General features: G+C 44.4%; 1 protein-coding gene across 3 annotated transcripts; it reads right to left on the reverse strand.

Annotated features, from left to right (window-relative positions):
• Nucleotides 1-11,773: 11,773 nt before the first annotated feature.
• On the reverse strand, nucleotides 11,774-19,702 carry Sgk1 (serum/glucocorticoid regulated kinase 1). Of its 3 annotated transcripts, none has more exons than XM_042678747.1 (12): nucleotides 19,647-19,702; nucleotides 16,674-16,749; nucleotides 16,114-16,189; nucleotides 15,761-15,865; nucleotides 15,576-15,659; nucleotides 15,324-15,455; nucleotides 14,952-15,064; nucleotides 14,462-14,585; nucleotides 14,026-14,121; nucleotides 13,630-13,785; nucleotides 13,434-13,523; nucleotides 11,774-12,935 (listed from the first exon to the last, which is right to left on the reverse strand). In XM_042678747.1, the coding sequence occupies exons 1-12, from the start codon at nucleotides 19,678-19,680 to the stop codon at nucleotides 12,768-12,770; spliced, it is 1,254 nt and encodes a 417-aa protein (XP_042534681.1). In that variant the 5' UTR covers nucleotides 19,681-19,702; the 3' UTR covers nucleotides 11,774-12,767. The 3 variants fall into 3 exon arrangements, with proteins under 3 accessions (XP_042534681.1, XP_042534528.1, XP_042534600.1); XM_042678594.1 differs by lacking the exon at nucleotides 19,647-19,702 and adding an exon at nucleotides 17,761-17,916; XM_042678666.1 differs by lacking the exon at nucleotides 19,647-19,702 and adding an exon at nucleotides 16,915-17,057.
• Between the last annotated feature and the right edge of the window lie 4,740 nt (nucleotides 19,703-24,442).

Below are 24,442 nucleotides of genomic sequence, written 5' to 3' on the forward strand. Positions count from 1 at the left end.
AAAAATGCTGAAAGAACTATATTGCAGTAGTAAAAGTCCTGAAGTAGAAGCAGTAGTACCAGTAATACAAATGCAAAATCTAATAGCATATGTCCTTGTGCCCACTAGGTGGCGACATAGACCAACATTAATGTTATTTCAGGAAAGGCCAATGTTAGAAATAAGCAAGTTATGCAACAATACTTTACCTGACTAAATTAGTTCTTTCATTTGATTGTCAAACAGTTCTGTGCAGAATGTAGAGTGCTTGATACTATCTCTTAAACACAGATCTTGGGCACCATTAAATATAAAACAACTGTTTTTCAGATTTGCAGCATTTTTAATGGAGCCATTCACGTTAAAATGGCCCATTTACATTTGAATTTATGTTCCAAAGTTATTCGCTGGTGGCTCTGGGTTCACTTCTTTCGTGTTGAAATTATGCCTCATAAAAAAGGGCAATGTCTGTGGCAGGGAGACTAAAATAGCTGGTCTATATCTTCCTAGGCCTGACCAGAGAAAAGGCTCTCCTGTCCAAAATAATAGTAGGTTCCAAATCTGTCTTTCCATCTGTTCTATAGGTCTTTAGTCATACTTTTCAGAGATTTGATGTTATCATATATAAAAAAGGCAATACTTGTGTGTGTGTGTGTGTGTGTGTGTGTGTGTGTGTGTGTGTGTGTGTGTGTGTGTGTTTTAATTTTATTTTTTCCAATACTGGGGTTTGAACTCTGGGTCTTTCAATTCCTAGGCAAGCTTTCTACCACTTAAGTCATGGGCTACTCTAGTCCAATAAGATGATGGAATGGGTACCCACATGATAGTGAAAAGCTTTGGGGGAATGTAGCTGATTCACATCTCTTTGAAAGCCTACTCAATACCTGCTAAAATCTTTCCCAGAATTCCATGTCCCCTATGTGCATGCGCTTTTCAGCTTGGGAAATCTATTGTCTACCTGACTACTGCTTAGCTGATCACATGACTAGATGTTCCTGGACATTTTTTTTTTCTATTAACATCTCAGTTTTACCTTTCCTATTTAGGTCTTCAGTCACCTGATATTACTTATGTCATCATCTGATTTAGGAACTCAATTTATGTTTCCTCATTTCCTATGATGGTTTGTAAAATAACCCTGTTTCTAAATTGACGGGTTGCTGCAGTCTCATATTCCATATTCCCCCTTGTCTACTCCATGTGTCCATTTTGTCTGCCCCTATGCCAACAGCATGCTGAGCTCAGGCCCATTTTACTTTGTTTTGCTTTTTGATTTTCATTTCAGTGACTTTAAGAGAAAATGCATTGCCTATGACTCTGATTGGCTTATTCTAATATGATTTTGCAAGTCTGGCTCCCAAAGGCAACGAGTTCATGACCCTTTGACCCTAGAGACCTTCCATTTGACATTTTTATAGTTCTAGGTAATTGGAAAAGGCAGGATAGTTCGTAGAAAATGTGACTCACAGCAGTGAAGGCATTCATTGCTACTGTCTTACTTTTTTTACTGTCTACCTTTTTGTTTTTAACCTATAGCAGAAATGATAGTTGTGCCTATATTCAGTAACAGACAACAAGTTAACATGTACTATGAGAGTATGTCACACCAAAATTCTTTGAGTACTCAAATCATAAAAAAAAATAATACAGGGTTGTGAGTTGTAGGATAGCTTGGACTCAATAGTGAGACTTTGCCTAAATACACACACACATACATTCATGATATGAGAATAAGGTAAAAAAATCAACTAACACATTTTTCTCTGTCCCCTACTTTAAAGACTGAGAAGTAATTTCTTTAAATTCTAACTTAGAAACATCTATTTATTATTGGGACCTTTTATGCTTGTGCGTATATACCAAATTTCTGAATGACTCTACTAGAAAAGCTATGATTTATTATCTCCAGCCGGGAGAAATCGGGATGAAGACGATTGAGCGAGACTGATAAAGTTACTTCCTACTTCCTACCCAGCGTGTTTCATGAGCGTGCTATCTCTACATGCATTTTTTAAATTAAGGAAATGTTATTTCATTCATATTCTTTCCTTCATGTTTTCCCTTTTGTTTTCTATATTTTAACATAATATTCATCTATGTTTTTATTTGGGAAAAATGCATTTTCTGTAAATTTCTCCAAAGTGTTTGTTACTAGATTAGCATATAATTGAATTCGGGCATGTGGTCATTTCCGTGTATCTCCATTTTTATGATCTGACAGAAGAAAATATAAGCAGTGTTTTCTATTTGGACCATAGCTGATTTGGGGCTGATTTCAACTGATCAAATTTAATAAGATTTAATTTGATTGTTAACAAAATGAAAGATCTGTGCTGAGGTTTGCTAGCCACACAGTAGCTAATTTCAGGTTAGGGAGGCAGTGGCCTCTAGAATGCTTTGTGTTTTGTTGTTTTGTTTGCTTGTTTGTTATGCCAGGGGGCTTTTTTAAAATGGGGCTTGAACTCAGGGCCTCGTGCTCTCCCTTGGCTTTTGTCCTCAAGGCTGGTGCTCTACCACTTAAGCCACACCTCCATATCTGGCTTTTTTGGTGGTTCACTGAAGGTAAGAATCTCATGAACTTGTCTGCCTAGCTTAGCTTCAAACTGTGATACTCAGATCTCAGCCTCTTGGGTAGCTAGGATTACAGGTGTGAGCCACCATTGCCCTGCTTGACTACTATTATAAGAGTAAAATATTATCTGAGTGTAGTGGTATTTGGGAGACTAAGGCAGAAAAAAACATGAGTTCCAGGTCAACCTAGACTTTGTAGTTAGAACCTATCTCAAGAAAACAAAACAAAAACAACAGCAACAATAACAAAAGTAAAAGAAGAGGGGCTAGGAATGTGGCTCAGTGGTAGAGCGCTTGCCTAGCATGCATAAAGCCCTGGGTGTGATTCCTCAGTACCACATAAGCAAAATATAAATAAAAGAAACATTTTTTATAGAGAAAAAATTGTTTTTTAAAAAAGAAGAGTTATTTAAAAGAAAAAGCAAAAAAAAAAAAACAAAAAAACCCATAAGACTGAAGGCTGGAGGTATAACTAAAGTGGTAGAGCTTTGGCCTAGGAAATACAAAGAATGAGCTCAAACCCCAAGAATTAAAAAAAAAAAGAAAGAAAACATAAACAAAAGGTCTCTCACGTTCCATCAGGTAGGTTCAGTGGCTCATGCCTGTCAGCTCGGCCATGTAGGAGGCTGAGACGAGGAGGAATAGTTCCAGCAGAGTCTGGCCCAAAACACTTCACATGACTTCATTTAGCTGAACACTATGACATACCCTATCATCTTAGCTTATCTCACTTCATCTAAGTGTAAAATAGGAGGATCACAGTCCGGGCACGTGCCCAGACAAAAAGTGAGATCCTATCTCAAAATAACTAGAGCAGAAAGAGACTACAGAGATACGGGAGCATCAGTAGAGTGCCTGCTGGGCAAGGGTAAGGCCCTGAGTTCAAATCCCAGTACTGCTAAGGGGGCAAAGACTCAGCAGCACTATATTGCAATCCAAATGGACAAATTGGTAGCTAGTCATTCATTCTATATACACATGTATCTAAAGTGAGCCTGACTCTCTGCTAGTGACCCTTGGTCTACTGTTCACAAGAAGTACCTGTCTGCTTGTATATCTTACTGTTACTGTGAACAGTCTGTACCTCATCTACTGTCATTGTAGCATCATTATTATGCCTGCCAGGTGGGGCACAGGACAGAAGGAACAGAAGAAAAGAAAACTTAGAACCCTGCCCATCAGGCATCCGCTGACATCTGCCTGAACAAAATGTAACACAAGGTAAATGCTAAGTAAACTTTGAAGATTGCTCCAAGCGTAGCTGTTAAGAGTCCCGCACAGAAAACAAGTGGAAGGCTGAGAGAATGTGTGCTGCCAAATGGGATCTCATCTATGGAGTATAGTGGCAGAATTCGCCTACGACAGATCCCAGGAAAGTAGTCTTAATTTAAATTGGGGCTTGAGTGTTTGGTTAATAATTCTAATTCATTGAGGAAAACATTTACATCATTTCTCCAATAGAGCTCATTTAATTAGGACAGGTACATGTGTTTTAATAGAAACAATATTCTCATTATCATCTGGAAAAGGGTCAATACCACTGTGTTCCCAGTACCAGGAAAAGAAGCCTCTTGTTTGGGGACTCTTCCTGAGTCTTGACACTATCCTTGAGCTTTTGTGCTCAAGGCTAGCACTGTATCAGTTGAGCCACAGCTCCAATTCTGGCTTTTGTGTATGTGTGCTTAATTAGACATAAGGGTTATTGGTGCTGTGGCTCAAGTGGTAGAGGGCTTACCTTGAGCTGAAGAGCACAGGGACAGCGCCCAGGCCCAGAGTTCAAGCCCTCACAACCGACAAAAACAAACAAAAAACAATAGACATAAGGGTTCCTCCCTGGGTGGCTTCAAACCATGAACCTCTGATATCAGCCTCCTGAGTAGCTATGATTACAGGCCCAAGCCAGTGGCACCCACCATCATTACTATTATCATTCCAAAGTTCACTCCCTCCCCACACCCACCCTCATGTCCCCAAGCCAATGCTCCAGCAAGATCCACCAGAATTCTGTCTCTTTGGATCACTTTACCTTCCTGAGAGTAAGGAAGGACCACCAAGAAAAGTCCCTTCCACTGCTAGTTTAGATTTTATGAAAATCTAGAGTTTTTTCATAAAATCTAAACTCTTTTGAGTGATTTCCAAGAGGATGAATGATGTGGCTCACCTCCCATTCAAAACTATTTACCATTGGTTTACTGCTGATTTATGTATTTTTATTTATTTATTTATTCACTTATTTATATATTTTTTTCCAGTCTTGGGGTTTGAACTCTGGGACTGGGAGCTGTCCCTGAGCTTCTTTTGCTCAAGGTGAGCACTGTAACACTTGTGCTACAGCACCACTTCTGGGTTTTTTGAGTAGTTTTATTGGAATGAGAATCTCACAGAATTTCTTGCCTGGGCTGGTTTTGAACTGTGATTCTCAGATCTCAGCCTCCTGAGTAGCTAGGATTACAGGCATGAGCCACAGTGCCTGGCTGATCTTTCTTTTTTTGGGGGGGGGGAGGAGGGGGTCCGGTCGTGGGGCCTGAACTCTAGGCCTGGGCGCTGGCCCTCAGCTCTTCAGCTCAAGGCTAGCACTCTATCACTTGAGCCACAGCGTCACTTCCGGATTTTTTCTTTTTGCTTCTGTGATACTGAGGAAACAAACCCAGGGCCTCAGGCATGCAAGGCAAGCACTCTACCCCGAGCCACCTTCCCCTGGCTGATCTTTCTAAAACCGAGGAAAGAGGTAGAGCAATTGGAAAGAGCAATGGGTGGGGAAGGAAGAAGTGGATCGGCATTCTTTAATTCCAATTCCTTCTAGCTTGGGCTCCTGGATAACAGGGAGGAGGTCAGCCATGGCTGCATGCCCCCTCCTGGAGAAAGCCATTGGAAGAGGAAGAAGTATGTCTTGGTTACCACATGGCCTCAGGCTGGGGAATGGGCGGGACTGCTGTTGGAACTGAGGTTCCTGTCCAGCTCTTGGTGAACTTTCCATTCAATGTGTTCACTACCACCATCACCTCTACTGCCATCTCCACCGTCACCGTCGCCTCCTCTACCACCAGCCTGAACCCGGCAGGCCCTTCTCTCTGCTTCATTTCCAAGATCCAGTTCTCCCTACACAATCTACTGCGAATCTTGTGAAATTAGCTCTTCCACCCAACCCCAAATCAGGTAACTCGTCCTTCCCAAGTTGTTTCATTATGAATCCTGCTTATGCTAGCCCTTGTAGTTTTATAAATATTTATATATGCACAAAAGTGCATAGACAGGATAGAGCTTGATGAGATATATTTAAAACAATGAAAGACACACATACAACCCATGGATGAAGCCATTATCAGCACCTGGTCCGCTCCACAGGGAAATTGTATCTCCACTTTGAAATCAAGTCATCCCATTTGGCCTGCTTGTAAATTTTATGCAAAGCACATGGTACCATGTGGGTTTTGTAAGATCTGGTCCTTCGGGTTGCGTCTAGCCATTCTTCTTTCATTTTCATTGCATAGTATTCAGTTATATGACGAGACTCTAATTTATCCATCTTATTAGTGGTGGACATTTTTAAATTGTTCTTGCTTGGGGACTGATGTGAATAGTATTACTGTAGATATTAGTGGATACATTTTATTGAGTATATGTAGTCTCTTCAGGATATAGTCCATGGAGTGAAACTATTGGCATCCTTACTAATACAGACTGTCATGGTATAACATCTGATCTCTCCACCTACTAACCAGTAAATTACTGTTCTGTACAACCTTCCCCTTTGATGCCTTAACGTTCTGAAGTTTCAATAAATGGGTTTTAGAATACATAAAGCAATTCCAGTTATTGCTGTGATTGGTCATTCCTTAAGTCTATATCCCAAGAAAATCCCTTGAACTAGAATTGGTGAAACACACACACACACACAGAATTTAGGATGTCCTTTCTTTTGAATGAAAAATATTTTAATATCACTCATTTTTGAAAAGTAGATGTATTGTACTAGCACTAAAACTTGTTTTATTTTTTTATTGTGAAAAATACTGTACAGAGAGGTTACAATTACATGAGCAAGGTAATGAGCACATTTCTTATCAAGCATTGTTGCCTTACCATCCTTTCCCATCTCCCACACCCCCCATCGCACCAAAGTTGTAAAGTTCATTTTTCGACAAAATGTCTTGTACATCTCATTATTTAAACAATTTGTTTTTCCCTTCCCCTCCACAAATTATACCAACATCAAATATAGTGAAAACAGGGGTTATACCGTGGAGGAGGGACATACAAAGCAACAAAGAAATATCTTATAAATATGTTAGAAACAATAGCAAGAAAGAAAAGCCATTTGAGTCCTTATTTTGGGGTTCATTTCACCTAATACCATCTTGTCTGACCTTTTCTGCTTGTCTCAGACATATATACTAGTTATTGCAAATAAGGGAAACCATGGGACCTATGTTTCTTTGGGCCTGGCTTATTTCACTTAATATAGTTTTTTCCAAGTCTTTCCATTTCCTAACAAATGGGGCAATGTCATTCTTTCTGATGGAGGCATAAAATTCCATTGTGTATATATACCACATTTTCTTGATCCATTCATCTACTGAGGGGCATCTGGGTTGGTTCCAGATCTTAGCTATGGTAAATAATGCTGCAATAAACATAGTTGTGCTGATAGCTTTAGTATAGTCTTGTTTGTGATCATTTGGGTAAATGCCCAAAAGTGGGATTGCTGGGTCATAGGGGAGTTCTATGTGAAGTCTTTTGAGGAACCTCCATACTACTTTCCAAAGTGGTTGAACAAGTTTACACTCCCACCAACAATTCAGTAGGGTTTCCTTCTGTCCACATCCCCTCCAGCATCTGTTGTTATTAGAGTTCTTGATTATAGCCATTCTAACTGGGATGAGGTGGAATCTCAATGTTGTTTTGATTTGCATTTCTTTTATGGCTAGAGAGGTTGAGCATTTCTTCATGTGTCTGTTGGCCATCCTTCTTTCCTCTTCAGAGAAGTTTCTCTTTAAGTCTTTAGCCCACTTATTTATTGGGCAATTGTTTCTTTGAGGATTTGTTGTTGGGGGATTTAATTTTTTGAGTTCCCGGTATATTTTAGATATGAGACCCTTGTCCATTGTATGGCTAGTAAAGATCTTCTCCAAATCCATGGGGTTTCTATTGATCTTGCTAGCTATGTCCTTTGCCATGCAGAAGCTCTGCAATTTCATGCAATCCCATTTGCTCAACCTTTCTTTGTTTTGTTGTGTTTCTGGGTCTCTATTAAGAAAATTTCAGCCTGTGCCAAGGAGACCTAGGTTATCTCTTATTCCGTCCTGTAATGTTTAGGATGTCCTTTATACCTGAGTCCACAGGGCTTCTGAAGTTCCTTTGCCAACTGCCATACTTTGTAGGTAGGTACTATGTCTCTGCAGGGAATGACACACATTTCCCAGGTACAGTAAGTTATTGTACAAGGTAACAGTTACTGTGGGATAGTACATATACTTTTTTTTTTTGCCAATACTGGGGCTTGAACTTAGGGTCTCAAGCTTTCCCTTGGCTTCTTCACCCAAGGCTACCACTTAAGCCATACTTCCGCTTCTGGCTTTTTGCTAGTTAATTAAAGATAAGAGACTCTAGCATTTGTCTGTGTGGGCAGGCTTTGAACCATGATCTTCAGAGTGGGTAGGATTACAGGTTCACAGCCTGAGGAACTGGCTAAAGTCACATTTTGCATGATGGGAAATTTTGCTGAATGCATTCCCCCAGACCCATGTCTGCGCAGACTCACTGTGAAAGACATATGGAAGGGCAACTCACTCTGTTTCAATCGTTGGCATCTGAGGAAGGCTACCTGGCTTCTGGGTATATTGTATCAGAGATACGCCCACTGCTGCAGATAAAAGATTTGTCTGCTGGCTTGTTCTGCGACATCCCAGTGCTTAGTAAATATTTGCCATTTGTCTGTTAATCTCTTGTTCTTTCTTGACTTCCCTGTTCTTGCTGTGTTCCCTTCCCACCCAGCTGTACTTCATCTGATCTTCTATTTGTTTGATAGCAGTTGAGACTCCTGTGACCTCTTTCAGTTCTGGAGAAATTCGAATTCAGTCTTAGGTATTAATTGACTATAACCCAATCAACCAGATGCCTACCTTTTGAAAACAAAATATTGCCAGGCGCTGGTGGCTCACACCTGTAATCGTAGCTACTCAGAAGGCTGAGATCTGAGGATCTCAGTTCAAAGCCAGCCTGGGCAGTGAAGTCTGTGAGACTCTTATCTCCAGAAAACTGGAAGTGGTGTTGTGGCTCCAAGTGTAGAGCCTTGAACTGAAGAGCTAGGGACAGCGCCGAGGCCCAGAGTTCAAGCCTCACAACTGATAATAAATAAGTAAATAAATAAATAAAATATGGAGCTGGGAATGTGGCTTCGTGGTAGAGTGCTTGCCTACCATGCATGAAACCCTAAGTTCAATTCCTCAGTATCACATTAACAGAAAAAGCCAGAAATGCCACTGTGGCAGAGCTCTAGCCTTGAGCATAGAGAGGCTCAGGGACTAGCCTAGGCCCTGAGTTCAAGGCCCAGGACTGGTGAAAAAAAAAAAACAAAAACTAAATAATAAAAATAAAAATAAATAATCCCAGGTATGGCAACTCAAGTCTGTAATAATTCTAGCCACTTGAGAAGTGGTCAGGGATTTTGGCTCTAACTCAGTCCAAGCATAAAAGTTTGAGAGAGTTTATCTCAGCTAATAGCTGGACACAGCACTGCGTACGTGCTTATCTAGGGGAAGGCAGATGGAAACCTAGGCAGGTCCAGGCATAAAGTAAGAACCTACCTTGAGAATAACAAAGCAAAAAGGACCTGGAGGTGTGGCTCAGGTGAGTACAGTGCCACCAAAATCAATAAATAGATAATAAAAACTTCATAACTCACGAGTTGTTCTGAGTTATTTACAATTGCAATGCAGATCCCTAGCCCAGAAGAACTGAGTCCAGATTAAAGAGTGACTTAAGCTTTCTTTTTTTAATTTTACATTCCTATTATTTAAAAAAAAGGTAATTTGACTTAAGCATGTTTGCTGGCAGAGAAATAAGAATTGGTAATAAGAACGAAGGGGGAACAGGCCCGCCATTGCCCTGGGGGACTGGAATCCATCTTCACTAGGAAAATGCAAGAATGCATTGGTGCAGGAATGGAATGGAGTACTCATTTTTCTTTTTTTTTCTTTTTGCCACTCCTGGGGCTTGAACTCAGGGTGTGAGTGCTGTCCCTGAGTTTCTTTTTTGCTCAAGGATAGCATTCTACCAATGTGAGCCACAGCACCACTTCCAGCTTTTTCTGTTTGGGTGGTATTGAGGAATCCAACCCAGGGCTTCATGCATGATGGACAAACATGCTACCACTGAGCCACATTCCCAGCCATGGGTGTTCATTCTGAGCCTGACCTGTGGCCACTGGTCTGTCGGCAAACCATTATCTCCCAAACTCTACTCTCACACTGGAGTAGAAGAATTGTTTGGTGCTCAGAAGCTATGGGGAGGTGGAGAGGCAGGGAGGTAGAAGGAGGAAAAAAAGATCAAAACTTCCTGTAAGGCGATCCCTGCATGAACTGTGAGGTCAGGGTAGAGGAGCAAGGACAGGCTTAGAGTGTTAAAGGTGAAGTTAAGATGGCAGAAAAAACAACCTTAGGGGCCTCCCTAATTGCTAAGTGAAAGGCCTGGAGAAGAGTCTAAACAAGTGGGTTTCGAGATTGTTTCCTAACACCTTCAGGGCTTCCACAATAGCTATGCATCCCAGTGAGGTGAGGTGAGCCCCAGAGCTGGCCAGCCTGGCCCTTGTAGCGCTAGTTCACCAAGACTCAAGCCAGGAATGTTTTGCCTTCTGGTCCTGCACTGAGCACTCTTGAGAAACTGAAAGTCTGGCAGGAAGTAGTGGCGCACACCTGTAATCTCAGCTATACCACAGGGCAAGATAGGAGAATCCCAGTCTGAAGCTAGCCCCAGGTGAAAAGCATGATGCCTGACTGAAAAAATAAGTAAAGCAATAAAACACTAGGAGGCTGTGACTCAAGTGGTAAGGGCACCCTGGGTTCAAACTGCAGCATAGCTAAAAAACAAAAACCACCAAACAAAAAACCCCAGAAGTCTGACCATGCCAGTTTCTGGGAAACATGCATTTATTATTAAAAAAGAAAATCTTGCCTGGTGCCTGTGGCTCACGCTTATAATCCTAGCTACTCAGAAGGCTGAGATCTGAGGATCCCGGTTCAAAGCCAGCCTGGGCAAGGAAAGTCCATGAGACTCATCTCCAATTAGCCACCAGAAAACTGGAAGTGGTGCTGTGGCTCAAGTGGTAGAGTGTTCTCCTTGAGCTGAAGAGCTCAGGGACAGCGCCCAGGCCCAGAGTTTAAGCCCCATAAGCAAATAAATACTTTATGGTATTCATTTGCACTGGCAAACTATTATTGTGAATGTGTGTGTGTGTGTGTGTGTGTGTGTGTCAGGGGAGGGATACAAGAGTTTAAACTCAGGACCAGGGTGATGTTCCTTAGTGTTTGTTTTTGCTTTTCCCTCTCAAGGCTGGTGCTCAACCACTTGTGCCGTACCTCCACATCCAGCTTTTGCTGGTTATTTGGAGATAAGAGACTTTCCTGCCCAGCAAGCTTTGAACTGTGACCTTCAGCTTTCAGCCTTCTGAGTAGCTAGGATTATGTGTGCACAGTGCCTGGCTCAAGCTCTTGTCTTGACTTCCATTTCAACAAGCTGCTTCAGAGTTCTTCCTGCTGTTGCACCAGGTTCTGGAAGGGCAGCAATCTTGTCTGCATGTCCACTGACATTTCCCCAGCATGTGCAGAATAGAGTGATCTAAGTGGGATCGTCAATATTTGTTTAAAGAATTACCTGTGACTTAAACCATATATGAGGACAAACCAGCTTCACATGGCAGACAATAAAACACAGGGAACATTACTTCACAACTGTCCTCAAAAGATGACACATTGAAAGGGATTTATTTGAATGAATTAAATGACTGACATCATAGAATGGCTCTAAAATGACCTAAAATTTAGGTTGGCCTATTTAATCTTTCCTTCTGGACAAGTACTGGTCTTGGCAGCTACAGCTCAGCCCAAACCTTCTATTATCTTGGAATCCAGTCCTCTCTGAGAAGCACTAAGTTAGAAATGACAGTATCATTTCTTGCTTTTTTCACCCAACTATACAAAATAATACACCACACAATTTCTGTAGATATTTTTCAAGGTTTTTTTTTATTGCAAACCCAAATTGGTTTATCACACACAAAAAAAGTTGTGTGGTAGGGAGGGAATTTACACTTTATAACCATGTTAATTACAGTACATTAAAATGGAGGGTGACATTACACATAAGCTTGTAAGTTTAAATATACTAGTGTTATATAACTCAATGTACACAATTTCTTTACAATACATACAATTATCAGGAATGCAAAAAAAAAAAAACACCTATAAATAATGCCCATTTTAACAATGAAAACACCACGGCTTTGACCGACAACTGGGCATTGGTCCATAAAAACCCTTTCTAAAAATAGAAATATTTGTAGCAGCAATGCTTTCTTTAAGCATCTGAATACAAGTCAACGCAAGACCATTTCAATAAGTTTTAGTTATTAAGTATATATTACAAAAAAAAAAAAGAACAGTCTACACATAAATCTTCCACATATGGAAGAAACAAACAATGTCCCACATTGTAGTAGTGTCCTGCAAGTGTCACATTGATACTTGTTTATAACAAAACCCATCTGTGTGTGATCAGGCATACCACACTCACTCCTGTTCACACAGTCAGTCCACAAGGGAAAAAAAAAAAACAACTGAAATACATATAGGAAAAGCTTTGGAGCTAACACGATCTCATCAGAAAAGGCACATTGCAGAATATTCCTTATCACTGCCCAACAGACCTTAGACGGGCGTCTTCCTTCCCATCAGACTACTGCACCTGTCTAAGGCGGCCTTCGAATGCTCACTTCCAATATAGCACCATGTTGGAAGAGTGAAAGCCAAACAGCTCAGGAGCTCACCGAGAAGATGTGCTCTTGAAAAAGCTTCCAGCAAACTGCAACAAGGACTGCCTAACCTCCAGACATGTGCAAATTCTCTTTTAAGATGTTCTGTCAGCTGGCAGTGCTGCCCAAAGGCTAACTGAAACATTGAAAAACGCAGGTCAAGATCCTTCCAGTCCACCTCCGAGGCCGATCAGAGGAAGGAATCCACTGGCGGAGCGTAGGAAAAGCCCAGGAAGGCCTCGGCAGCCTCCTTGACGCTAGCTGTGATGAGGATGCTATCTGGGGATCTGCCGATGGAGCTGGGGACCGGCTCCTCGGTGAACTCGGGGTCAAAGTGCCGCAGGTCACTGGGTCCACTCTGAGACAGGAAAGGGGACACACATTCAGCACGGAAAATGCACCATGAAACCTTAGATTTTACCCCGAGAGTGTAGATGGCAACTCCCATAATCCCTCCCTGCAAGGCCACAAACACTTTAGGATGAGGAGGATGCTCGCTATCTGTTGGTTTCTTGGAGATGGGGGTCTTTTTATGTAGCCCCAGGCTGTTAAAACTTTTGATCCCCCCCCACCTCAGTTCAGATTATAAGCATGAACTACAACTGTCTCCACCTGGCTCTGTCTCATGTTACTTAAATCTCATGGAGATTTAATAATGAAAAAACTAACTTTCATGAGCTGTGTTGGGATAATTTTTTTCCCTGGCAGACATAAGTTTATAATTTACTACTCAAAGTAAATTTGCTTCTTGATAGATTATATAGATAAATGTTATTATCCACCCAACAATTCTGACTTAAAAAAAAAGAAAAAAAGATCTTTGGACCTCACTGTCCTTAGCCAAAGAGATACTCACCACATTTGGGTTAAAAGGGGGAGTAATCTTCTTATTAATGAGATCATCCCAGTTAATGAGTGAGAAGAAGATGTGATTCTTAATCTCCATCTGTGAAGAAAAAAACTCAAGGTTAATTTACCTAGGCAAAAGAATTCAATAAAGCTATGACATGTGAACTACCAGTGAGGCCCAGGAAAACAGGAAAACGACTCACAAAGTCATTCTGGGCACCGAGTCTCTTTGTCCTGTCCTTCTGCAGAAGACCCTCCAGAAGATGTCTGGCGGAATTCGTGATATTTGGTTTTAACTGGAGCGGTTTGTTCAGAATGTTGTCGTACATCTCTGCTGTGTTTCGGCTGTAGAAAGGAGGCTGGAAAGAAGAGCAGGGATTACTTCATATTTAATTGGAAGACGTTAGCATGCATTACCATCAGACAGAACTAGAGGATACTAAAACGACTAGGAGTTTTTTAACTATCAAAGGCAGTTATGAAATGACTAGCACATGTTATTTACTTTTTAAGAGCCAGCATGCTGGCTTGTGGCCAGGGAACTAGTGTAGAAGGTCACAGAGGCAGTGTTCCATCCTTCCTTCCAATGTCCTACTCACCAGGCCATACAGCATCTCGTACAAGACAGCCCCCAGGCACCACCAGTCCACTGTCCTGTCATACGGCTGCTTATGAAGCACTTCAGGGGCGAGATACTGAAAGACAGAAGAGGCAAGCAGAGTTTAGAACCTATGCAACCAGGTAATCCAAGGCCAGACATGAGACCCAGGGCTAACTTCACACCAGACATTTCAAGCTGACTGACATCTCCCCCTGAACCCCCCATTGTATCCTGACATTAAAGAAGCAACTTGGTGCCGATAAATATTTCATTTAGGGATTCAGATATCTCACATAGCAGGGCTTTACAAACAGCCAGTGTTAATGAAACGGAATTTTTGTGTTTTTTTTTTCTTTTGTCCTTAAAAGCATTAATGTATCTTTTCCCTAGAAAGGCAGGGAGACGAGGCACCAAATCAGATCAAAAGCTCCTACCTCAGGTGTGCCACAGAATGTGGACGTCGTGCCATTGTGTTCAATGTTCTCTTTGCAAAGTCCAAAGTCAGTAAGGACAATATGTCCCTGGGAATCTAGCAGAATGTTCTCTGGCTTTAAGTCTCTGTGAAAGAAAAAAAAGGGGGGGTTGTTTAGGTTAATTTCACTGCACAAGAAATCCTCTGTGAAGATGAATGCTAAGGATATTAGAAGCAGTTTACATTCATTGTATTGAGAATACAGTACAATGAACAGAGGGCTCTTGTTCTATTAATCTGTCCTGTATTAGGCAGAATCTCTCCTAGTTGGCTGATTTATGCAGTCAAGACAGCCAGGTTTTAGGTGGATAAAGTGCACGCATGCGCACACACATACACACACACACACACACACACACACACACACACACACACACACACACATTATCTGAAGGCTCCAAAGGCTAGGGCAAAGTCTCCAGGAAGGCAGCTTTACAAGCTATTTGACTCACCTATACACAATGTTCAGAGAGTGCAGGTAACCCAAGGCACTGGCTATTTCAGCAGCATAGAATCGAGCCCGCGGTTCCAGGAAGCAGCGCTCCCTCTGGAGGTGGTAGAAGAGCTGCAGCGGATGGAACCAAGTTAGTCTATCTGCAGCCAAAGCACTTAATTAATCCTGACACTTAGCTATGGAGAACAATCACAGGAAGTGTCCCTAACTAATCCATTAACTATCTGAGACCCAGTGGTTTGCAGGTAACTAATTGCTGGTAACTTTTTCCTCCTCAACTATTCTTGAAAAATCTTTCTTCTCAAACTAAAACCAAGGCAGGCTGTGCAGACTCCCCCCAAATATTGGCTTCTATTTATCCCCAGCTCACCTCTCCACCATTAATGTAGTCTAGGACAAAATACAGTTTGTCGGCAGTTTGGAAGGAGAAATGAAGGCCCACCAAGAAAGGGTGTTTCACATTCTTCAAGAGAACATTCCGCTCGGACATAATATGCTTCTCCTATGAAAAAAATGCAATGAAGATTCAGTGGCAAATTTCAACTTGACACCAAAAAATAAAAAAAGAAAAAGAAATCTCACAGTAAAGGTTATTCTGTGAATCAGGTGATTGTTCTCATACCTCCTTCTTTTTCAGGATCGCCTTCTTCTGCAAAACTTTGACTGCATAGAACACTTCTTCGGCCTTATGCCTTGCTAGAAGAACCTGAAATTTCAATCAAAATGATTACTTTTCTGCCCTCATCCTAGGAGATCGTGCAGCGACCACACACAAGAGTGCATAGTAGGAAACGGTTTTGAAATTACCTTGCCAAAGCTGCCCTTTCCAATCACTTTCAAGAAGTGGAAGTCGGATGGTTTGGCATGGGGATTGGATGATGGGCCAAGGTTGATTTGCTGAGAAGGACTTGGCTAGAAAATAAAACGTGTAACCTTTAATATCAGACAGGCATCTACACTAACATAAGACAATGTAAGAGATATTACAGCTATTACCAAACACCTATGCACACTATGATTTTTTTGCTAACTTATGTTACTACTGCAAATGACTATGGAGATTGTGCACAGAATCATGCTGTGGAATATGCCTTAAAAATACTATAGTGAATCAATACCTAAATATGTAAATACTCCACACATCACCACAGAATACTTACCGGTGGAGAAGGGTTGGCATTCATAAGTTCAGGCTCCTGAGGCTGGGAGATTTTCAAAATGGACTGAACTTCAGGGCTGCAGAAAAAAAAAAAAAGAATGAGAAATGCTTCACTTGCCACTAGAGGGCACACTGACACAAACTGTGAATTTCTGGCTGACCATTCCCGGAGAATACAGTACTCAGACTGTAAACATCCAAATACATGACTTAAAAACAGGTAAAGAAAATGACAACCCAGCTAAACACAGCTGTTAAATACAGAAATTAGGGTTGTCTGTGCAAGACAATGAACCAGGTAAACACTTAGAAAAATATATCCTGTTCCAGGACAAGCACAACCCAGAAATTCATGTTAACGTCTAAAAATGTTTCAGAAAGATCAGAACATAAAGAGAATGGAGCTCTCCAGCCCTTCTCCCCTTCTCCCTCCCCCCATGGAAGGTCTCAGGCTCCCAGATCAGCAAAGTGATGTCAATCAATCTTTGCTGCTGATAAATTCAAAGTGTTCTCTTTTTAAAAAACAACAAAACATTCCTTCTAGTAATTTCCCCAACTTACTGTTTGCAAGCATAAGAGTTGTTGGCAATCTTCTGAATAAAGTCGTTCAAGCCCATCCTTCTCTGTTTCATGAAAGCTGCGAATTGAAAAGGAAGGAAAAGGAGAAGTTCTTAGCTGGCTTCGTCAACGTCGGCCTCCGCCCAAGGCTGCTCGGATCCCGGACCTTCCGAACAGGTCCCGATCGCCATCCACGAGCAGACACTCGCCGGCGAGAGCCGCTACCACCCGCCTCTACACTCACCGATGAGGATCGCTACCATGCCCCGCATCCTGGAGTAAGTCAGGGTGCCGCGAGCGGCTTCGGTTTTCACCGTCATTGCCCCGGGGAAAACTGCTGAGACCCGACCGACTGCTGGGAGACTGGCTCAGCCAACACTGAGCTCCGGCGGCGCGGCCGGCTTTATAAAGGCTGCACCGCCGCGGGGGCGGGGCCGGCGCCACAATGAGGAAGGTGGAGGCGGAGCCACCGCGTGACCACGCCCCCGAGGCCACGCCCCCGGGCTGCCCGCGCTTTGGGCGGCGGCGAGGCTGCGGGTGGTCAAGCCCCAGCCCGAGTGGGAGCGAACCCCCCTCCCCTCCGCCCTCCAACCCCGGGACTGAGCTCTTCGCCGGGCGGCAGTCCGTCTGCATCCTGCTCGGACGGGTGCAAAGGAAGCACAGGCGGAGGGGGCGAGGAGGGAAGGGGAGCTCCGAGTAATTTTCCATTCCCCCCTCCCCTTGATGGTGTTCGGCCGGGAAGCCGGGGCCGCAGCGCGGCGATCGGGGTGGCGTTGTGACCCGCGTGCACCCCCTTCCTCCCCGGCATTCCCTCCTGAGCCGCCCCAGCCCGGGCCCCGCGTGCGACCCCGCCCGGCGGTTATCTCGGGTGCGGGCGGCGCCGTGCGTCGGGGTCTGCGGGGGCTCGGCCTGCACCCGGACTCCGCGCGGAGCCCTCGGGGCTCCCGCAGCCCTGCGCCCCGCTCTCCACCCGTCCGTCCTCCCCACCCCGCCGCGCCCGGAACGGACGCCCGAGCCCAGCCGTCCGCGGAGCCCCGCGCGCGGGGCGGGAGCCGAGCGAGTGCCGCGGCGGGCGGGCGGCCGCGCTTACCCAGTCCGCTCAGGAGGACGGACTCGCTCCTTTTCTGCGCCTCGGCCCGCTTCTTGTGGCGGGGCCGGAGCAGGGACTCGAGCCGAGCCCGGGCCAGCGCGCCCTGCATCTCCCCCATGGCTCCGCGGACCTGGGGCGCGCGGCGGGCGGGCGGGCGAGGGCGACCGGCGAGCGCGGAGCGCGGCGCTTCCCTGAAGGAGCCGCCGTGACTCAAGCCGGGCTCGATTTCCTGCCCCGGGTCCCAAAACAAACAAATGGCCCGGGTGCACGGCCGAGCCGCTTCCGAAAACGCCTTTTTTGTGCTTTTGGCCAAAACCAAGCAAAGCTGAAAAGTCCCAGAACTTAAGGGGAAGGAAGGAAAGAGAGAGGGAAGGGGCGGGGGGGGGGGGAGTGAGAGGTCAGGAATGTGGAGGGGAGGGGGCGGAAATGGAATTAAGTCTGCCCCAAGGAGGGGGGGGGGTACAATCTGCATTTCACTTTTTTTTTTCCACCCCTGAAGTAATCTCTGAGAACATTATGTCCGTTCCGCGGATAATTCCCCCCCCCCTTCCATTTTAATCCCTGCCATGCCAAGAACACGTGAGAAGCTGGAGTGGGGGGGGGGGGGACACTGGTTTGGCTCAGGAGTGAGCGGCCTGGAGTGACCCTGGCATCGTCGATTGCTTTTTTTGGGGGGGGGGTATGTGATCCTTTCCCCGCTAGCTCACATCGCATTGGCTTAATTAAAATCCGTTTGATTGTCCCCCATCCCCCCCAACCCTCCTGCGGTGTATCTCACGAGGGATCCAAGTTTTCGCCTCGATCTTTCTCCAAAGTTCACATAGACGGTGTAACCAAGGAACTCCTGAAAGATTAGCCGTGCCCCCCGCCAAGCCGGTGGCTGCGAGAAGCCGGGGTGCCGCCGTCTGTTCGGCGGCGCGGGGACGCGCGCCAGCGCTGGCCGGGAAGCCAGCGACCCAGCCCCGACACTGGGGCCAGGGAGGGCTGGGAAGAGATGACTTACAAGTTACCACTATTTGCAAAGCCAGTACCTGGCGCTAGCTGGTGCTGTCTGCGGCGCCTGCCCTGCCGTGACCCCTTACTGTCAAGGACTACGGCATATTAGAGCTGACTTGCTCCCAAATACCAGCTGTCGAACCAGGAATAGCACGCCAGCGCGCTTTGCCTTCGGTCCTGGGCAGGGGGTAGTAGCTTTGCAGGCACAGCCACCTCATTTGCCCTAATAGGATCTGTAGTCTCAGCTGCTTTTTGACTTGCTCAGTTATGATGGCCAAAGACCGGGAGAAGGGGGCCTGCATGCTCTCGCCTGGAGACCCACTGGCAAATCGTGTTTTAGCATCCACGATATTATAAAAGGCACTTGTTGCCCGAAGTGAACGCTCCAACCTCATGCAAGGTATCTGCACCATGCCCATTCCTCTGTGCATGGAATCTTCGGAGATGACCACTAGTAATTGCCAGTGTGCACCCACTCCCCATACCCCACCATCCAAACAGCCTAGGCCAACCCCAGCCTTGCGTCCTGTAAGACAACCAGATTTGCTCAGTCTGACCAGGAACCTCCCTGGAGATTCTTGCTTATTTATTTTAAAACATTAGGAAACTTTTCTGACTGGGCTTAGTGGCCCAAGCCTGTAATCCCAGCACTTGGGAGGAGGAGGTAAGTAGATTGTGAATTGAGGCCAGCCTGGGCTGCACAGTGGTACTGTCTTATTAAAAAGAAAGAGAATAGAAGAAAAAAGAAATAAAGTTCTAGGAGATTCCCCCTAGGGGCTATTTCTTGTGCCTTCTCCATGTCAAGTAACTCCAAATCCCCTGTGCCATCCTGTTGTTTTTTTTTAACACCTCCCCCCCCCCCCCCCAGCTTTAGTACTTAAAGCACAAACCTTTCCAGGGGGATCTTAGAGCCTTCTCTTTCATTCTTCAGGTTGCCCAGGATATGAAGATTGTGATGGGGGGGGGGAGAGGGTGGATCTGGAGGGACAGCTGGAGGAACCTATAGCAGTTGTGTCCCTCTGCTAAGGGCTGTCGGTTCTGAGAGCCCAGCCAGAGGCGGCTATCCCTGTTCTGTGAGGAACCTTACTCTATATAAAGGGAATTTACATACAGGAAGGGTGCAAGTTGCAAAGTTCAACACTTGGCCATGTATTCCCTCCTTGCAACATCATCTAGAAAATTACTGTCCTCCGTGTCCTGGGTTTATGACACCTCCCAGCCGGGACTCACCAGAAAGGGAACTTAACTGAGGATCATCACAAACGGGTCCAGGAAAAAAAAAATCACTTAAAAAAATATAAAACAGGGTTTACTTTCTCCAAGTCGCCCCAGGCTCCCCCAGTGGAGACAAAGAGGGAATTTGAGTTGCAGGGCTCTGAGAGGACTAGGAAAAGGGACAACCATGTATTTGCAGCTGGAACAGCAAAGCCACCAGTCTGCTGTGCTCTCCCTCCACCACCCCCACCCCTACCCCCAACCCGAGTGCTCAACCTCGCCGGGAGACGGAGGGTCTGCTAAACTTATCATTTCAGGGAGAGAAGCAAGTTGTTGAGACTGGCTTGGCTTCCAACCGGATACCTGATGGGTGGAGCAGGCGCCCCCTGTTCAGTCCCAGCAACCTACTAAGACTTCCGAACAGGAAGGTGACACACGGCTGCGGGGGTGGCCGGGGAGGGGGAGGCGAAGGAACGGTGGGCGACCGCCTTTCAACGCGGCGCAGGCTTTCGGTCGCCCGGGGGCCGCTATTCAAAAGCTTGATCTGCTCTTCCTTCCTGTCGCCAGCCTCTTTCTTTGGTCCACAGTCTGTTCTCCTACCGGCCGGGAGCCGGCCCCTTCCTTCTTCCCTCTTCCTCCCCAGTGAAGACGCCTAGAAACCGAGCTGGTGGTGCATGCAAGCTAGAGGGCGGTGGAGCTCTCCGGGTGGATCACCCCAGAACGATGGATTTCCTCCCCCACCTCCTTCTCTGCTGAAGCTGAACGCGTCCCAGAGAAATGCCCTGCGACGCCGGGTGCAGCTGGAAGAACATCTAGAAGGTTCGGCTAATAGATAATTACCCACCCTCTCCCCCAATCCAGTCTTCTCACATAGGATGCAGAAAACTGCAACCCAAACTCCTGAATGCGAATGGTTCTCACCCACTTGTAAACTTTGCACAGAGACAAAAAAACCCCACATGCATGCATAGTTTAATAATTCAAAGAATCGCTTTTTGGCACTCTATTTTATTTCTTTTTAGTGACTGACTATACTTACTGAAATTGGAGAGTTTTACTGCAAATTGACTTTTTGCTATTCAATTTAAAGGCTCACAAATCGCTATCAAAATATTAGAGAGGTGTGTGTGTGTGTGTGTGTGTGTGTGTGTGTGTGTGTGTGTGTGTGTGTGTGTGTTTGATGATTAACTGGAGGCAAGAGTCTCATGGAATTTCCTGCTGAGGCTAGTTTTGAACCAAGATCCTCAGATCGCAGCCTCTGGAATAGCTAGGATTACAGGTGTGAGCTGCCCACAACTGGCTGACAAAATAATAATAAAGGCTTAGCCAAATCCGCTCTTGTACAGATTAAATATGTTAGCCGTGTGGGTCTTGATTACTGACTGTGATATAAAATCTTGCCTTGATAACAGGGTAATCTCATTATTTTGCATTGCTCAAAATGTTTAATTTGGGCAACGTACTGTGCAGTTTATAGATTCCATACTTTTATTTATTGTTTGATGCATATAGAAAACTTTACTTGGAGCATCCTCATAGATGCTCTGCACATAGAAATGACAAAAAACATAATTATTACTTTAGAGAGCAAGTGAATGAATCAGCTTGTGTTGGAAGCTGCCAGCAAATGCATGTCTTTATAGATATATATGTATATATATATACATATATATCAGTCATCAAACACAAAATGATGACAAATGGGTTTATTCATGATTGCTGTTATGGACAAGTAATCAGCAATGTGTGTAATTTAAATATCTATTTATAGAAGCAAGTTCTGTAGTAACGATCCTGGTGCATATTCATAAATGTCAAAAATGACATTCATGAAAAATGTGTTGATAACTAAGAGGAACACATTACCCATAATAATGGAGTAAAGAGTTATTAAAACTTAGAAAACTTCTGCTTTATTTATTGTGAAACAATTTTCCCCTAAGTAAAGATGATAACTCTAATATTCTAGGCCCATCCTTTCTAGAAAGGGGAGGACACAGGAAAGTTGATGGGAGTGAGAGGCAAAGTTTTGTAGCAGTTAGTTGTGTGTGCTTGTGTGCATGTGTGTGTATGTGTGTGCATGTGTGTGTGTGTTTCTGTGTGTGTGTTGGACATGGAGCTTGAACTCAGGGCTGGGAGCTGTCCCTGAGCTTTTCTGCTCAGGGCTAGCAGACTTCTACTTGTGTCAGAGTTCCACTTCTGGCTTGGTGGTTGTGGTGACTAATTGGAGATAAGAATCTCATGGAGGTGGGGCACTGGTGGGTCATGCCTGTAATCCTAGCTACTCAGGAGGCTGGGATCTGAGGATCTCACTTCAAAGCCAGCCTGAGCAGGAAAGTCCGTGATACTCTGATCTCCAATAAACGACCAGAAAACCAGAAGTGGCGCTGTGGCTCCAGTGGTAGAGTACTCACCTTGAGTTGAACAGCTGAGGGACAGTACCCAGGCCCAGAGTTTAAGCCCCATGACCGATAAAAAACAAACAAAAACATACTTTTTTACCTGGCTTCGAACTGCAATCCTCAGAGCTCAGCTTCCTGAGTAGCTAATAATACAGGCATTCAGCTGTAGCAGGTTTTTAAATGTTAATCTAGGAAGACTGTAGAGGAAGCCAGTAGAATCACTTAACTTGGAGGAATGATAGCAAAAAATCAGCACTTCTGTGATTGGCTGGAAATTCAGCCTGTCACCATCTTTGCAATGTTGACAACACAAAATTAGTACAATACAAATGAAAACAAAAACACAGCCATCAACTAAGATATGATAAAGAAGGATGGTAGGGTGTACTATCTCTATGAGAGCTTTGTCTGTGGTTCTCAGGGTTTATAACTGGTACATAGTGAACAGTGAGTTTTCTGTATGATTATGAACACTTACACAAAGGTCTGGATAGAAGAGAAAGTTGGAAAATCCTTTAAGTCCAAATTCATGCTATCTGTGATTTTCCGTATTCAAGGGGACTATGACCTTACTTGCCATATTATTAACATAGCTTTATGTTTAGTCATTTACCACTGAAAGGTCATTTGTCAACTTCTAGACAGTCCTTTGCAAGGATAACTTGCCAACACCAAGGCATGCAGCAGGTCAGAGAACACTGGATCCTCATTTTCTTTGCCTTGCTTTGCCTCCTCTTCCTTTACCTTCCTAGGGTGAAGCTACCCGTTCAACCACACACCCTAGGCTGTGGAACCCAGCCTCTGAAGGAAGCTGTAACCTTTTTGCAGGCTGAACCCCTCTTGAGAATTGGAACTGATCTGGAGACAGTATAAAGGGTTCTCTTTCACCACCCCTGCTTTTCTTACAAAGTGCTAGAAATGAATAAGGAGCCTGGATTTCTGGTGAACATCTTTTGTCAAACTGAAGGGAAACTTGAAAGGTTTAATTTGCTCACTATAAACCTCTCCCCAAGTCTCTCCCTTTCTGATCCTATAATTGATCTAGAAAGAAGCCTCAGAAGCTCAGGCCACCCATAAAGACTGTTTCCCGGAAATCCTACCTACAAATTTCCGCAACAAAAGACACTTGGCATAGTGACCAGCCGTGGGAAAAACAGCCACAGGGGTGGTTGGCAGATTGATTGGCATTGTTGTAATACACATCAGTTTAGTGAACTTCCTTTTGACATTCAACCCTGAATGCTAGCTACTTAACTTTTTATGCCACATGCACAGACAGCTCAGGAACAGCAATACCAGGCTGTGAAGAGCTCTTTTGTCATATGCCTGTCTATCTTAACCACCCCTACCCTACAATGCAGCACATCGACAAAACAGAATACCTCAGACAATATAAAGGACTCCACTGAATCAAAATAATACTCAGAGTGGTAAGTACAGACTTTACACAGCACGAACCATTTAATACACTGCACCTGTGTCACTAGGCCTGAAAGGTTTGTCTACATTGTTCTTTGACTTCCTTCTTAGCCATTGTCTTCCCCTATAAACACCTCCCTCCCTCCTCCCACAGTCCAAAGGTCCTGAATGTGCAGTTTCAAAGAACTGAATGCCAAGATAACAGATAATACTTATTTGCCAAGTGTTTGAAGTATGGGTTTCGGTGGAGGGCAAGAAATTGTTCTTGGTGGATGGGAGACAATAGGATGCAAATCCAGGCCTGTGGAGAGGGTGGGGTCAGAAAGAAGGTCAGAGAAGGCCAGAGAAGGCCAGTTGGGTGCCTAAGAAGCTTTTCTAGGTCATTCAGCTTAATCTTCAGGAAAGAGAAGAGGAACAAGCTGCAGCTGATTCTGGCCTCCGTTATTTTTAATCTTTCAAATCTCCAAGAAGCATGTCTTTTCTAGCAGGCATTGTGCTGAATCCTGGGTTCACGCAGAAGTGCTTGCATGAAAGGAGGAAATGGTCTCTATTTTGATAAATTGAAGAGAACTTTCCCCCAAAGCATAGATAAACTCATAGCCATTGCTACTTTTCTTTCCCTAAGGCCTAGCCATGCTTTAGTGTCATTA

This window comes from Dipodomys spectabilis, unplaced genomic scaffold, assembly GCF_019054845.1.
Source record: "Dipodomys spectabilis isolate Male_0828 unplaced genomic scaffold, ASM1905484v1 ptg000001l, whole genome shotgun sequence".
NCBI classification, from domain to species: Eukaryota; Metazoa; Chordata; class Mammalia; order Rodentia; family Heteromyidae; genus Dipodomys; species Dipodomys spectabilis.